At 49.1% G+C, this 16,435-nt stretch overlaps 1 protein-coding gene across 2 annotated transcripts; it reads left to right on the top strand.

Moving 5' to 3' along the window:
• The first annotated feature begins 139 nt into the window (after nucleotides 1–139).
• LOC100544098 (sulfate transporter) lies at nucleotides 140–10,622 on the top strand. 2 transcript variants are annotated; one of them, XM_085236957.1, is made up of 3 exons: nucleotides 140–5,209; nucleotides 6,095–6,722; nucleotides 7,544–10,622. In XM_085236957.1, exons 1-3 carry the CDS (start codon nucleotides 5,181–5,183, stop codon nucleotides 9,134–9,136), a joined length of 2,250 nt encoding a protein of 749 aa, XP_085093083.1. In that variant the 5' UTR covers nucleotides 140–5,180; the 3' UTR covers nucleotides 9,137–10,622. The 2 variants fall into 2 exon arrangements, with proteins under 2 accessions (XP_085093083.1, XP_085093085.1); XM_085236959.1 differs by having other exon boundaries at nucleotides 140–5,354.
• The last annotated feature ends 5,813 nt before the right edge of the window (nucleotides 10,623–16,435 follow it).

Here is a 16,435-nt window from a genome sequence, read left to right as displayed (position 1 = left end):
TTTTTAAAAATAATAATAATAATAATAAAAAAATGCTGCAGTGTGTTTCAGTGTTATTTGACTTAACTGGTTATGTGACTTGGTCAGGTCATGGTCAGGAAGAGTTAGAGCAAAAACAGACCAATGCTGAGTGCAGTTCTGGGCAGTTACTGTGAACTTTATATAGCCATACTTGCCCTTGTGTTATACAAAATATTTTCTTGATCCAGCTTTTACCTGAGGGCACCTTTTACCTTAGGAGACCTCAGCACATTCTGTGATATTTTTTTTGTGTGTGTGTGTTGGTGCCAGGAGTGGTAGGCACAATAGGCACATTCAGCTTCAGGTGATGCCAGCAGGAGCTTTCTGTTCTCTTGAAAAGTGTTAGGACTTCTAGCAGGGTAACTGATGCTTGCTGACACAGAGCCAAGGTGATGGGCTTCAATCAGCAGCACCCTTTGCTGCTCTGTAAGGCTGTACCTTGCCTGCAGACAGCTGCAGTTGTCTCTGTATGTATTCCAAGCGAGCCCCCACCGCCCCACACACTGATTTATTAAAAATCAGAATGTTCTGAATTGGAAAGGCCCCACAAGGAACATCGAGTCCAGCTCCTGGTTCCATATAGGACCACCCAAAATTCAAACCTTGTTTCTGAACAGTTTGGGGCCCTGCCTGCTGCCCTCTGAGGCAGAACCTTTCCCTCACCTCCACCTGGCCTCCCCTGACACAGCTCCAGAGAGAGCTCAGCACTGCCCTGTGAGGAGCTGCAGCTGCCATGAGCTGCCCCTCAGCCTGCTCTGCTCTGGGCTGGGCAAACCCAGGGACCTCAGCTGCCCCTTGTAAACCCTGCCCTTCAGAACAGTCCCCATCTTTGTAGCCCTCTGTTGGATGCTCCTTAGCTGTGAACCAGCCAGCAGGGCAAGTGGCATCCCATGAGCGTGGCCTCAGAAGTGTTGGGGGCTTGCAGGTAGAAGCAGCAGGCCAGGCCTGGAGTGATGCCAAGCAGCCTGGGCTGAGTGCCAATTCAGTATGAAATACTCATGTCTCACTGGCTTATTTCATAGTACTCATGTGTAATCAATTTAATCAGTTTACTGAGCCATTATGGAATTTTCAGTTATTGGCTGGATAACTTAGAAAAGAGTCGTTACCACTAGACACTTGTCACACAGGAAAAACAGCAACAAACCGTTGTGAAGTTAACAAGGAATTGCTTTCATTCTCCTTATACAAATGGCGATGCTCTCCCAATCCCCAAGCTTTTGTACTGTGTGGTGCTGGGGTTTTTCCGTGTTTTACAAGCAAAGGATAAGAGCAGCCTATAGAGTCCCCAGTAGTGGGGCAGCTGGTGCCCAGTGTTTGTATCTGCAGCCAAAGATGCTCTTCCACATCGGTTAGATTTGCTATCCCTACACAGAATCCCTTTCCAAAGGATTTCCTGTTTCACGTCTTCCAAGGTATACTTAAAATATTGTTTGTCTTTGTGGCTCATTAGTGGGAGGGAGCAGTAGTCCAAAATAGATGCTTTTTTTTTTTAAATTCATTTGTGGGGCCATTTGTCTTTCTCAAACTTAAGAATGGAGTAACTGTATTAACGTGCAGTCTAAGAGTGAGGCACTTCTGGCACTCCAGTATGTTTGAATAGAACCCTTGTTTTTGCCTCTGCTGTGACCCCTGCACGTTATCATAAACTGAAAAATAACAGGAGGCTGCGAGAAGCTATTTTATTTTCTGAGATGACCTAGTGTACTGCTTCCAGATTCTCTGCTGTTATCTCTTCAAAACTGTGAATTTGAAGGAACCACAGGACAGGTTCTGATAATTATTGTCCTTGAGCGTTGTTTAAAATTTTGCCATGTCTCAGCAATGGGACCAGTTCTGAGCTTGTCTCCTTTTTCTTGGTTTTTTCTTTTAAAAAATAATAATAATAGTAATGAAGCTTTGCAAATGTCTGCATCTTGAAAATTCATTTCCAAGGGGAAGTGAACTAGCAGCCTTCTGAAAAGACAGTAAAGTCTTTAAAAGTCTTGTAAAGGGAAATAAAAGCACTTTGTTTAGACTCCCGGCATCATTACTTGGCTCACTTGCTGTGTTTTATTAAAGTGGCTTGTGATCTCAGGACCTGCAGAGCCGTGGGATGCACCCATGTACTAAGGCAGACTGGTCAATTTATGAAGCCAAAACACTTGGGATGCTACCTGAAAAGCTTCCAGGAGTCAAAAAGTCATAAACATATTCACGTACCTAAAAACAAATAAAAATCCTTGCATATGCAGTTAGCTGTTTTACAGAAAACAACTATATTGCCTGAGATGTCGCTAGTCCTGCTGAACACAAACAATGCATTGACACAGCAGCAAAGAAATGAACTCAATGCACTTATCCATTGCAAGGTGCCTGGGTAACAAACACATACGCAGCCAATTCTGTGATATTTTTCTATTTTGGGATAGACATTGTCTGGAATTATAGAATTGCTTATAAAGGACCACTAAAGATCATCTCGTCCAACTCCCTTGCAATGAACAGAGATATCTGCTGCTCAGTCAGGTTGCTCAGAGCCCCTTCAGCCTGGCCTTGGACATCTCTGAGGCTAGGGCATCCACCACATCTCTGGACAGGCTGTGCCTGTGCCTCACCCCTCTTACTGTAAAACACTTCTTATTTCCAGTCTAAATCTCCTATATTTTAGTTTGAAGCCATTTCACTTTGTTCTATCACAACAGGGCCCTGCTAAAGAGTCTGTCCTCTTCTTTCTTACAGCCCCCCTTTACATACCGAAGTCTGGTCTCTCTTCTCCAGGCTGAACAGCTCCATCTCTCAGCCTGTTCTCACAGGGGATGTGCTCCATCCCTTGGATCATTTTTGTGGCCCCTCTCTGGACATGCTCAAACAGGTCCACATCTCTCCTGTACTGAGGACTCCACATCTGGACATGGTGCTCCAGATGAGGCCTCATCAGCAAGGAGTAGAGGGGCTGGATCACCTCCCCTGCTTTGCTGGCCATGTTTTTTTTTTGTTTTTTTTTTTTTTGGATGCAGCCTAGGATATGGTTGGCTTTCTGGGCTGTGAGGGCACATTGTTGGCTCATGTCCTGCTTACCATCCACCAACCCACTGTAAGAATGAAATAGCCCTCTGTTGCAGCTCCACTGCACCTGGAGCTTGGGTTTCCACTGTTCTGGTTCTAGCTGTTTGCAATGCATTGAACAGATTGTTGTTATGTTGCTTGAACACCATGCTACAACTGAAAAGAAGCTTTTTTTTTCTTCTCTTAAAAAACAGAGGATGCCATACTACTGAGAGGCAAAGTCTTGCCTCCATTTGCACTGTTCAAGCTAATTGTCACCATCTGTCCAACCCAACCTTTCCCACAGTGGAGTTTCACAGGTGCGTTTATGGTGGCAATAAAGATCAACCCGTGAATATGCATTTGAAAACAAACTATTTCAGATGTTTAGCTGTAGTGACCTCGCATTTGGAAGACTTCATGTCCTCTGCCAGCTGAAGGTCACCTGAACTGTTGTAGATTTATTTTTTAAGCTTATCTGTTACATGTTCTCTAGAGTAAATGTGAAATGTTCCCAGTTTCTGCCCTTACCTCATGCAGAACAAGAAATTTTAGAATACTCAGCGTTCAGTGTAACCAAGTATGCTCTTACATTCTTTCTGTCAGGATGGAGAGTATAAAAAGGCCTCTCCTCAATGCCAACAGGCAGAAGAACTGAGCAGAAGCTGCTCTTGCATGAAGGCCCTCCCTTCCAGAGAGGTCACTGCAGAGAACTGAACCCCATGGGGAAGCCTGCTGGGACAAGGAGCTCGGGAATGTAATTGCATGGAAAGCAGGGAATATTTTAACGTCTAGTATACAAAAACAATTGGGAATTTGCATGTAAGAAAGGGGAAGACATGGAGAAGGCTTCAGGCAACTAAAAAATCACAAAGGATGGTAGGGGAAGAACAGAGACTGAAGAAATGGAAAAAAACTTCTCAAAGGCACAACCTTCAGCATGAATTGAAAGAGTATGGGTAAATCAAGACTTACAAACCTGTGGCAAGAGGTAAAGGAAATTATAAGACATAAGCATTGCAGTGCCTAAGTGGAACGTGACGAAGGAGAAGTGACGTGCAGTGAGGGCAGTGTTGAGGTTAAGTGCACCTAGATACTGTCATAAGTGGAGAACATGCTACGTCCCATCTTTGAGGTGGGTAGTAATGCTGAAAAGACTGTCAAGATCAGAACTCCTTGACCAGAATAAGATGAAAAGTCAAAGGATGGATTGTGCTTAGATGTGTTTTGTCCCAGCCTTCAAGATGAACCTGACCAGTTTTCAATGACTGTATCACCAGTTGTTCAGTGACTGCACTTCAGGATGAAGGAATCATACAAAAGATGGAGATGTGGGTCACTAAGCAAGAAGATGAAAAAATAAGTGAATAGAGACAAACTCAGGCCAAGATACAAAATGAGCTATAACTAGAAAGGATTATAAAGCATATGAAGGGATCATCTTTGAAGCATTAGAGGAATGAGAAGGCTAAGGAAAGGAATAGTCAACAACTGAAAGAAGAGGGAGGGAGAGGGGGACTATCAACAGGTATATCTGAAAGTACGTGAGTGGTGGAGGAATGGCAGAGAAAGAAGAATTAGCATAAATAGATAAATACACTGAGCAGCTGTCTCCCCTACCATGTCTTCTGCAGGCAGAAAGTGCTGATGTTCTTCATTTATTTACCTCTAATTACTGAAATGCAGTTTTCTGCAAGGTTAGGTAGGTGCATGATGGAAGAAAAGCTACCAGAAAAGAAAAAAATGTTTGTTTCACTGAAGGTTTTTTTTTTTATAATCAAAATCATGTCAAGAATAGATGAAGATCTGAGCAGAGTCCCAGGGGGACTTGGGCCCCAGGGAGGGGCAGTGCCATAGCACACATAGGAAGATTTCTGTGCACTGCTTCCCTTGTTTAGCCAACACATCCCCAGATACCAGCAATACTGTTATCTGGCAGAAGCACTTCTCCAAACTCCTTCAATCATTCTTAATGACCAGAACAAGTTTTCATCAAAAATAGTCATCCAGAATGATGTTTGTTTTCAAAATATAGCCCTGTTTAGCTGGCTGCACTGTCTTCATCAGCTGAGGTGAGATAAAAGGGCCAATGTCTTGGCAGAAAAAATCAGTTTTCTCAAGAGAAGCAACGCATGATTCAGAAGAAGGGCAAAGGAAAGAGGTTTGCAATTGTTTGGCTTGTGCTTTCTCTGTTCAGTGTGTGCTGTGAGGGGAGAAGACAGGTCTGGCAGCAGGTGAGCAGCTCCACATGGTTTCTGGGGGACCCTAAGAGAACTCTCTATGTCCCGTGACTCCTGCAGCCAGAGGTAAGAGAATTGGGACGGGAAGTGAACCTGTAGGGCAGGGCAGGAGAATGGGATTTCTCATTATTCCAGTTCTGTTTCCAAACTGCAGCCAGGACTATGCTCAGGACCACTTTTGTCTGTGTGTCTGTTGAAAAGGTATGCCTTATTGCAACTGCATTTTGACTGAGAAACTTGGAATAGCTTTGGGAAGTATATACTTAATCAGACTGAGAAAGCTACATACTTTCATTTTGCAGATACCAGTCCCTGTGATGAGCTCATTTGATGCAAGCCAGCAATGTAATTTCAAATGTCAAAATGTTAAAGGAAAAATTATTTTGCAAATAACTTTCCCTACCCGTGTGTTGCATTCCTAAAACATCACTTGGTATATTTCAAGATTTTCAAACTAGGTTTTAAATGGAAGTATCATCAAGAAGGGCAAGGTTATCTGACCTTTATCCCTCTGCTGTCCCACTAGTAAAGAGCACAATAGCCTCTGTAGCTCTCTCTGATGGGGACATCTGTGTCAGTATGAATGCAATGCAAACTGTGGCCTCAGGTTTGTGCTTGCTTGGGTCCATAACTGATAATGAATGGCTCCACAAGAAGGTGCTTTTCTGATTGGTTTGGCTGAGGTTATTTTCTTTTATTTGTTAATCTATACAATCTGCATGAGCCCTGGCGCCAAGCGAAGCACATTATGCATATGAATGCAACTCTTCATGTCTGCAACTCTTCATACCTGCTCTTCTGCTTAGCTTTCCTGGTGCAATGGAGGACAAGTCACGCCAGACATCAGGACAGAGCAAAGATGTGCAGAGCTCCCTAACACCAGGAGAGCCTCCTGTCAACTTTACGCACATCAAGTTGGAGGAGAATGAGCCCATAGAATTCAGGACCAAGGATTTTATCCTGAAAAAAGCCAGAGAGATCTGCAAATGCAATCATCAAACCATCATCACCTTCTTCTGCCAGCTGTTCCCAGTGCTAGACTGGCTTCCCCGTTACAACATCAAGACGCAGTTGCTTGGGGATGTCATATCTGGGCTCCTGGTGGGGATAGTAGCCATCCCTCAGTCCATCTCATACTCCCTGTTAGCCAACCAGGATCCCATCTATGGAATCTACACAAACTTCTTCTGCAGTATCATCTATGTCGCTATGGCCACTTCTCGCCACAACTTTGTGGGATCCTTCGGTGTCCTTTGCCTGATGATTGGGCAGTCTGTGAATCGGCACCTCCAGCTAGCAGGGTACGATGACAACACTGGCGCTCTGCTGATGGGCAATGCCACCTCCTCCAGCAATGGAACGGTTACCTGTGACAGGAGCTGCTACGCCATCACTGTGGCCCTTTCCTTGAGCTTTCTGGTCGGTCTTTACCAGGTACAAACGCTCACTGTTGTGCAGTTTCCTTGCTAGGAACTTCTTAGTGCTTAACAGCTCTAAGCTCCAGTCTCACTTCAGACTTAAAAATCATGAGATACCTTTCCTAAGTGCAGCTAGCGCCAGACACCTTTAGCCAGTTGCAGTGATTTGAAAACCCTGAACACAGCTGAATTTAAGGTTTTGCTTCCCCCATGTGATGGGCCCTTGAATGTGTCTGAAACGTGCTTAGAATCAAACACAGTAGGGGAAATAAAGGGAATTGCGAGTCACCTTCCCATCACTTTGGTTCTGGACCTGAGCTGACTGCTCTGCAGGTCAGAAGCAGTCAGGGCAAAAAGGAACAGTCCTCACAGACTCTGCCATCAGCAGGGGCTCCATTAATGGCCGTGCTATGTTGCCATGGCTTGGGCCTGGCTGTTAGTAGACAACTTCAGGCCCTTTCACTTGAACGACTGAAATCACTACATCACACTATTCTCATGCCACTGAGATGCTAATAACTGCTTTGATCTGTCTGCTCTCTGGACTTCCAGTGTTAACTCTGTGCCCTTATTGCTTGAAAAAACACAGCAATGGGGATCTTGTGGGCTTTCTTGTATGGCATCTCTCACACAGACAAGTCTGGGTAGCATTCTTTAGTTTTCAATACCCCACATTATCTACCTAAGACAAAAATCTGAGTCTCACACCGAATGCTCAGCGGACAGAATAGCCAGATATGCTGAAGTAGAAACAAATTGACATAAATTTCCAGCCACCTCTTCTAGCCTTTCTCATGGATGCTAATGAGCTAATGATACGGCTGTCTTGCTTTTCAGATCCTGCTGGGGGTTTTACAGCTGGGCTTTGTGTCTGTCTACCTGTCAGAACCTCTCCTCAGTGGCTTTGTGGCCGGCTCCAGCCTCACCATCATCACCTCCCAGATGAAGTACCTCCTCGGGCTGAATATTCCCCGTCACGAAGGGGTGGGGTCCTTCATCCTGACGTGGGTGGATCTTTTCAGATACATCCAAAACACCAATATCTGTGACCTGGTCACTAGCCTGGTTGCTTTGGCCATCATAATACCTGTCAAAATGATCAATGATCGGTACAAGGACAAAATGAAGGCCCCATTCCCCGTAGAGCTGCTGGTGGTCATCATAGCCACAGTAGTATCTTACTACTTCAACTTTGAAGAGCGATACAAATCTTCAGTTTGTGGGGCCATCCCCACCGGCTTCAGGAAACCCACCCTACCAGATACAAAGCTGTTTTCCAGCCTGGCAGTCGATGCTCTGCCCATTGCTATTATAGGCTTTGCTATGACGGTCTCCCTGGCGGAAATCTTTGGCAAAAAGCATGGCTACGCTGTCCGTGCCAACCAAGAGATGATCGCCATTGGCATGTGCAACCTGGTCCCATCTTTCTTCTACTGCTTTGCTAGCTCTGCAGCCTTGACCAAGACTTTGCTGAAGGAGTCCACAGGGACCCAAACGCAGCTCTCTAGCCTGGTCACCTCCCTGGTGCTGCTGCTGGTGTTGCTATGGATCGCTCCGCTCTTCTACTCTCTGCAAACTGCCATCCTGGGGGTGGTCACCATTGTCAACCTGCGGGGGGGCCTGAGGACGTTTTGTGAAACCCCACGCATGTGGCAGCTCAGCAAGCTGGACACGGTGGTGTGGTGGACAACCATGCTGGCCTCCACGCTGATCACCACAGAGATAGGGCTCCTCGTGGGCGTCTGCTTTGCTCTGCTCTGCGTCATCTTCCGCACGCAGAGACCCAGGGCTGTGCTCCTGGGCAAGGTCAGCAACATGGAAATCTATGAAGACCAGTCTGCTTACAAGCAGCTCAGCAGTATTGCCAACATCAAAATCTTCCGCTTTGAGTCGTCCCTTTACTATGCCAACAAAGACTATTTCAAGACTGCGCTCTACCAGAAAACTGGGGTCGATTCTGTCCTGCTGGCTGCCAGGCATCACAGGGTGGAGACCCAGGCAAAAGCAGACACGGGCAACAGGAAGAGCGTTTTTAACACCGTGTTTGGTTGCCTGAAACCTTCCAAGAAACGCGTGGAGAAATCGCCCACAGGAGTCTGCCTGCCACCCCTAGATATGCACACCTTAATCATTGACTGCGGGGCTATGCAGTTCATAGATACCACGGGTCTCTCCGTGCTGAAAGAGACGCACAGTGACTACCAGGAGCTCGGTGTCCAGGTGCTCCTGGCCAATTGCAACCCCCTCCTCCGCCGCCGGCTGCGGGATGGAGGCTGGGCTGCTGGGGCACACAGCGGCCAGCCGCCTTTCCACAGCGTGCACCACGCGGTGCAGTTTGCACAGCAGTGGTACCACGAGCAGCACGAGAGCAAGGAGAGAAGGGATGCCGCCCTGGACCCTGAGGACCTGAGCGTCCAAGCGTCTCTGTAGAGCTGCACTTGAGGAATGATTTCTGACGAGGTGGGCTTCACTGCAATTTTAGGGTTGTTTTTTCTTTTGCAAGCAGAGCACTGAAGAAGACTTAAATGAACTCTTAGCAGCAAGCACGGAGTAAACGGACAGGGGAAGCGCGGATTTCTAGGCAGTTGACCAATAATCTGAGAGGCATTTCAAGGTCAGCCGCGTCGGTAAAAAGGCCGGGTGGCTTCCCCTCTGTGGAAAGGTCTGTGTCAGCGATAGGCGGCACACAGCCACGCGGTTCCGGACTCGCGTGGGCGCTGGGGGGCACGAGTGAGCCGCGCCGGCACTGCGGCGGGGAGCGGGGATGGGTTGGCGGCCGTGAGCGGCCGGCGGCGGTGCAGGGAAAAGGAAAGCGCAGAAGTGTAGGTTCTTAAAAGGCGGCTGAATTTGGAGCAGTTCAGATTCAAAATCCAAACTTCCCGTTGTTCTCAGTGGTACAAAAACACCTTCCAAAACAGTAACGGGGTTCTCCAAACCCAGCGCCAAAGAAATGTCGCTCTACGGAGCGTGCTTAGAGCACCCCAAATGCAATGGGAGCTCATCATGGGGAGTTTCCTTCTGTGTGCAGCTCCAGTGCCCAGACAGAATGAAACAGGAAAGTGAGGATGAAAGAATCCCCTCCGGGGTGCTCTCACAAAAATTGCTCTGTAGAGAAATCCACATCCCAAGGCTCCGGTGCTCCCCAGCCAAACCAGGACCAAGACCCAGCATGGCCCCCGCTGCTTCACACATGGCCCCACATTCCTTTGTGCCACCTTTATTTTGGGTTGTCCTTCCCTCCCCTGTGTCCACTCTGAGTCAGTGTGGGGAGTAGATTGCAGAGGAACAGTTATGCCCCAAAAACCCCATGGCAGAGAGCATAACAGTCCCTCAGAGGCCACAAAACAACACTGCAGAGAATAGGACAGGACAGGATAGAATCCTTTGAATTGGAAGGAACAATTAAAGACCATCTGGTCCAACTCCCTGCAATGAACACAGCTCCTTTAGTGCTCAGAGCCCCTTCAGCTTAACCATGGGTGTCTACAGGGACAGGGTATCTATCTCCTCTCTGGGCAATCTGTGCCAGTGCCTCTTCTCCCTTATTGTAAAAAAATTCTTTATATCCAATCTAAATTTCCCCTTTTAGTTTGAAACCACTTCCCCTTGTCCTATCACAGCAGACCTCGCTAAAGATTCTGTCCCCTCCTTTCCTACAGCCTTCCTTTAGATACTGAAGGGTCTCCTCAAAGCCAGCAACAGCAAAACACTTCCCTTAAAAGCAAACGATTTTCAGAAAACCGCAGGGAATTTGTTCAGCTGACAGCCCTTGCTCCATCTGCAAATCCACCGTACATGCTGCACGTTTAATACAACGCTATTCCCCTGACCATGTCTGGGAAACAAATGCCACATCTGACAGCTACTTGGAGGCCCAGTGATGGAGACTTGTAAATAAAGTGCATGGAAAAGGAAACCTGCTGACTCTGCTCAGGAAAATATTTTCTTGTGGTCAAAAGATTCCTTCAGATAGCTTAGAATTAGGGTATGCCCAGCAGCCTGCTGGAGACGGGCTGGAAGTGGCAGACGAACCCAGACCTTGCAGGACTGACTGCTCAGCGTGGGGTGTGAGCGGGGTGCAGCTCTCAGAGCTGGGGCAGCTCTGCAGGGTCCTTGCAGGCTGCCAGGGCATGAAGCAACTCCCAGGGAGGTTGCATCAGCCACGGAGAGTGGGCAGTGGGCAGCTCTGTGAGCAGAAGAGTCAGAGAATCTGCAGAGAGACTTTTAACTTCAACTATTCTTCCTCTTTGGAGCAGCAGAACCGTCATTTTCCTTGAAAGCCCACTTATGAGGGAAATTAAATTGTTTTATTTAGGCTTTATATGCGTTTATGATCTAAGCGGGTTGAATAAAGCCACAGGAGGAAGTAAAATGGGTGCCGATAACTTCTGGGCACCGGCTGCTGCAAGATAGCACAGGTGAGGTTCGATGGGAGCGCCTGCTGCAATGGGAAACTGCAGTGTGCGGGCACAGAGGAGCTGTGAAAGTGCCAAAGCAACACTATTGCAGGGATAATTACCACTTTCTTATCAGTTCCTACGAAGAGGCCGTGAGTTGTAAACGATACCGAGGAGATAGGACACAAACTGTACAGTCCAAGGGTAGCTCATAATCAGTGGTGCAGGAAATCAGGCAGTATATCTGGGCCCTTCACCTTTGGGGCCACGCAGCGGGGGCACCCACGGGTGGGACAGCACTGCTCAGACACCTCCTGTCCTTCCTGCAGCACTGCCAGGCACTGCGGAAATGCCACATGATAAAAGCAAATGTTATCTCCCCCAGCAAGCAGCTCACCTGTTCTGCTCCTTCTCTCTCTGCCCCCTGCCTGGCTGAGATCTATAAATACTCCAAGAGTGTGATAAATAGAGGATTGATGCTCAGGCTTTGTCAGCTGTGGTTGGAGCTGACTGTGCAGCTGTTAATTATGCCGCAGCAGCAGCCGGACAAGTTTGAATCCTTTTGATGCTTTGAAATGCTCCCTCTGGGGAAGTTTAGGGAATAAAGGTTGTTGTTGCTGAATGATGTTTGCTTCACCTTCTGGAAAGCATATGGGATTGCTGCTCTTGCCCCTATTGCCTGTTCCTGGAAACTCTCTTCTCTAACCCTGGGAGTTACTTATATGATAAAGCAGCGTGCTCCCAGCACAGGCGTGTCCCACCGTGTAACATTTACCCATGTAGAACTTCCCAGGCAGGCAAACCTTGGTTAGGAAGGAAAATCAGTGAGCTGCAAGTGGTGGCGTTGAGTCTCCTAAAAATAAAAAAAGAACAAATAAAAATTAAAACTTCAGTGGAGGCAGCTGGTGCTGGAGGAGTGCCTGGGCAGAAGTTGGTGCTCCCCTAAACCAGCTGTGGGCTCTGTCAGTGGCTCAGATGGCAGAAGAAGGAAATGAGCTCTATCCAATGGCTGAGAAGGGGTTTCTGATGTGGCTCCTCCACAGTTTCAAATCTTTTAAAGCAGGGTTTAAACAGAGGGTGCTGTGCAGCCCTTTCAGCAGAAGAATTCAGAAGCTGGCATGATTGTGTCAGAGCAAAGCCTTCTGAGAAGCCCAGGTAGGAACACAGCAAGGCCATGAGGCGAGGCAGAGCAGTGAGCTCTGGCCATCCAGGGCTGCAGGGGACAGGTTTCCTTCAGGTTAGACCTAAATTAGGCTCTGCAGGGAGCGCTCCTTGCCCCGGGCTCCAGCTCAGGGCGGCCACCTGCGGTCCCACAGGCAGCTGCACGCAAGTGTGATCACAAATTCTGCATTACCGCCAGAGAAGGGCTGGTTGCCCCGTCCCATCTGTGTGTCTGCAGGGACGGGGCTCCGAGCGCTGATGGAGCTCTGGGTGTCGCTGCGCGTTGCAGGGGGCTGGATCAGATGGCCGTTAGCGATCCCGTCCAACTCAAACGATTCCATGATTCTACGACTATTCACCCCACGCCGGGTGTTTACTTGAGCTCCCTACAACCGTTTGCCTGGACAAATTAGCAGCTGATCGTTGGGAGACAGCCACCGATGGGTCTGTCGGCTCATCACGCCCGGCTGAGGCTACGGAGCAGTAAACGGGACCGGTAGCGCTCCGTTGAGCGCCGGCAGAGCGCCGCCGTGCCGCTAGGAGGCGCCACCGGCCCAGTGGGAGCATCCCGAGCAGCGCCTCCCGCTCCGCCTGCCCCGCTCCGTCCCTCCGCGCGCTGCCCGGCAGCCGCAGCGCCTGAGCTCCGTGCTGATGCGGTGCTGTGGATGGAGCACCGGCACTCACTGCATTCTACGCTTTGTTTTTCCCGCTTTTCCCCCTAGAATTCTTTATTCAAGCAAGTGACTCGCTTCAGAGAGGACGCCCAGCAGCTCATGCTGGTCCGACCTGGTTTCGTCTTGCCGAGCACTCTCACCCCGGTGCACCTGCGTCGTGGTGTGCTTCACACGTCTGCTGTGCTGCGGAGGATGCAGGGTGAATTTTCCCGAGTGCTCTGCTGCGCTTGGGTAGGCATTGGATGTAATCATCGCTGCCCAGGCTGGCACAACGCTTGCAGGGTCCGTCTGCTCTCCTCTTTTTGGACAGCTCTAGATAAAGAACCATCCTGATGTTTTTCTTCTTAATGTTAAGGGTTTTAATGGGGAATGAATGGTCAAGAAGATCATTGTTCCACTAAGCAAGGAGAGGACTTAGCTAATGGGTTTCCATCCCATGAAGGGTTTGGGGTTCCCTTCCCAGGTGCTGCAGGCAGCCCAGTGCCAGTGGGGTGGCACTTAGAACCTCTCACTGCTGAGTGTGGGTACCAGCCTTGGGCCAGAGCTGACCTGAGGGGTTCCAAAGGCCGTGCAGCCCCCCAGCACCGCTCCACCCCTCATGCAGTGCTGTGAGCTAGACTGGGAAAACTGAGTGGGAATAACCGCAGTGATAGCCTGTGGATTCCTAAGGTGAGGACTCCCAAAGGCCAAAGAGTGGGAAGGAAAAAGTCACTCTCCTGATGTAATTTTGTTTGCATTTTAATAGTAGAATTGCTAACAAGTGGAGTTGTCTAACTGCTGCCATGGAAACAGCAGCCTTCATCCCTCACACGGTGCAGCCATCTGCAGCAGAGCAATCCTGGGCTGCACGACTGAACCATGTGGGGGCTCGTGGCCGGCCAGGGCAAGTGGCACAGAGCACAGCAGCACCTTCATCCCTCTGAGTGATGTAACATGCAAATAGGTTTGGAGAAGAGCAGCCATGCAGATCCAGCGTGGATCAAATTGGTTTGAATGGGTTTTGGGTTAGCAGTGGCTGCATTGCTTTGGTTCCACACTTCATGGACGTTGATATGAGCAGGCAGAGGTCGGGATGTGCAAGAAGTGCCCTGAGAGGAAGCAGCACTTCTGGCTGGCTTGTATGTGCTGTGCTGAACCACTTGGTTTGCACAAAGTGTTTCACTTATGAAGTGTAGCACCGAACACCTGGCTATGGCAGGTTGAGCAGATCCCAATACCTCCTTCAATGCTTCCATGTGTGCACTGGCTTGCGTGGAACCCCATATCCCATCCTGCCCTGAGAGCAAAATGACTTGTGTTTATGCTACTTCATCTCCAAAACTATGTAACAAAGGAGGAAAAATAAATTCAGGAAAGCTCATGGGCATCCTGAGTGCAGAAGAGGTAGAATTAATACTATCAATAATCTGTGATGAGTGATTCACTTGGCTTTTATTCAGTCACGTGTAGTTATCACTATTCATGTGGAGTCGCGATGCATGCAGCCCCTGTGCAGATCCAGCAGCAACCAGGGTGGGCTCCGAGCTGCTGTTGTCCTGTGGGGTTTGTGGGGATGAGTGAGATGGGGCGGGCTCTGCCTCTTCTGCTCATGGAATCATGGAACCACAGAACCATGGGATGGTTTGGGTTGGAAGAGATCTTAAATATCACCAGGTGCCCACATCTGCTCTGACCCAGAGTGCCTGATTTGTCAGCTGTCCTCACACTCCTGATAGATTGTTCAGTAGCTTCCAGTTCATGAGCTGTAAATGGGGAGATGGTCTCCAAAGAATGATCTCTTGTAAAGAAAGACAGACAAACTTGTCCCCTGTTATCAGACCTGTTTATTATTCTGCCTTGCACAACTGGGACCAGGTCATTGATCTTACACATCTGTAAAGCTAGAAGTCAGACCTGTCTTACACTGGATTTTAGATTTATGTCTATGCAGACTTATGGATAAGGCACAGTGGATAAATCAAAGTGCTCACAATCTCACTGTGCAATGCTGGGCTTTGTGTCCTTACAGGCTCCAGGTTGGCTCCCACCTCTGTGTGCCCCTTACTTGTGATCCCTTATGGTTCAGCTGTTTCCTGTCTCATTTCAGGCTGAGCACTGTGACTGAGCCCAGGAGTGTGGCTGCATGGAGATGGAGCAGCACACAGACAGCTCCTTGGTCTGGTAATGAGTAATGTAGAGAAAGGAGGTGGTGACGGCAGCGAGACACATCTGTAAGGAAGGAGAGTGCTCCCAGTGCCTCACTTCCTCACGGTGCTCTCCTTCCCAAGAAGTGTTGGGACAGACCCAACCCAGTGTCCCGCTGCTCTGCCAGGACTTTTCAGCTCAGGGCTGGAACTGCTGGCTGCTGGGACCAGCACACTGCCCACACCGAGGCGACCCGCACCAGAGCCCATGTTTGAAATGGGAAAGAGAGGAAGAAGCCCCTCCTCAGCCCCAGGGCAGAACTGCGTGCTCTGACAGCAGGTGTAACCCTAATTTACTCAGGCTCTCTTTTCAACAAAGTCCATCCTGCACAATGAAGCACAGGGGGCTATGCAGCATTCAAAGCCAGCATGCCATGCACTCCCAAAGCAGCCCTGCCAAGTGGGTTTTATTCTCCCCGTCTCACCGCTGTGCCTGGCAGCGTGGCAGTGATGTGGAGCAGAGCTGGAGCTGCTGCAGAGGAAGGCAGTGAGCGCCGCTGCACCACGCTGTGATTCAGGGCCGATGAATCACACGGCCACTTTTTTTCTCCACTGGATCTTCAGCTTTATTATTGTTACAGAAGGAAAAAAGGAGGAGGGAAGGAGAGAAGGGTGAGCAGCAGCCTTATCGTCCTCTACAATCCTTTCCAATTTTTCTTTTTAAAAATTTAATTAAATTTTTGTACGCATCGCATTCGTACTGAATAAACCCTTTGATAATCCTGGAGAGCAATTTGCATTAAAAGGAGGTGTGAGGAAATATGACGGAAGCGATGAGAGTGCTGGGGCTCAGCACGGCCCGTTCTCAGGTTCAGATACACCCAGGGACAGCCGGCTTTGCAGCCCACCCCGCACGGCCCTTCTCTGCCACAGCTGGCAGCAGAGAGGACCCCAACCCGTCACAGGGTATTTCTTCAGGTTCAAGCCCACTCAAAGGGTGGTGAGGCACTGGCACTGCTGCCCAGAGCTGTGGGTGCCCCATCCCTGGAGGTGCCCAAGGCCAGGTAGGATGGGGTCCTGCACAGCCTGAGCTGATGGGGGCAGCCAGCCCACAGCAGGGATTGGAGCTCAATGGTCTTTAAGATCCCTTCTGTCCTAAGCCATTCTGTGAGTCGATGACAGTACGTCTGTGAACTTTCCTGTACTTTGGCTCCCAGCCCCATACATCGGGTTTCAGTTTGTGAGCCGTCCGTATGAGCAGGGCTGTGTGCGGGGTTCTTAGGGCGTGGAGTCCGCGCACAAACAGAGGGAAGAGGGGACCGCGGTGCCGAGCGGAGCAGGAGGAGCTGGAAGGCACCACACACCGCACAGGCT

This window comes from Meleagris gallopavo, chromosome 15, assembly GCF_905368555.1.
Source record: "Meleagris gallopavo chromosome 15, MGAL_WU_HG_1.1, whole genome shotgun sequence".
NCBI lineage: Eukaryota > Metazoa > Chordata > Aves > Galliformes > Phasianidae > Meleagris > Meleagris gallopavo.
The sequence above is the reverse complement of the archived record's forward strand: the minus strand, read 5'-3'. Positions and strand labels throughout refer to the sequence as shown.

Bases quoted from the DNA above. Each gene is read 5' to 3' on its own strand.
- LOC100544098 (XM_085236957.1), top strand. From the start codon at position 5,181: ATGATTCAGAAGAAGGGCAAAGGAAAGAG. The intron at 5,210-6,094 runs GTTTGCAATTGT...TCTTCTGCTTAG, and splicing joins AAGAAGGGCAAAGGAAAGAG to CTTTCCTGGTGCAATGGAGG. The intron at 6,723-7,543 runs GTACAAACGCTC...CTTGCTTTTCAG, and splicing joins TTCTGGTCGGTCTTTACCAG to ATCCTGCTGGGGGTTTTACA.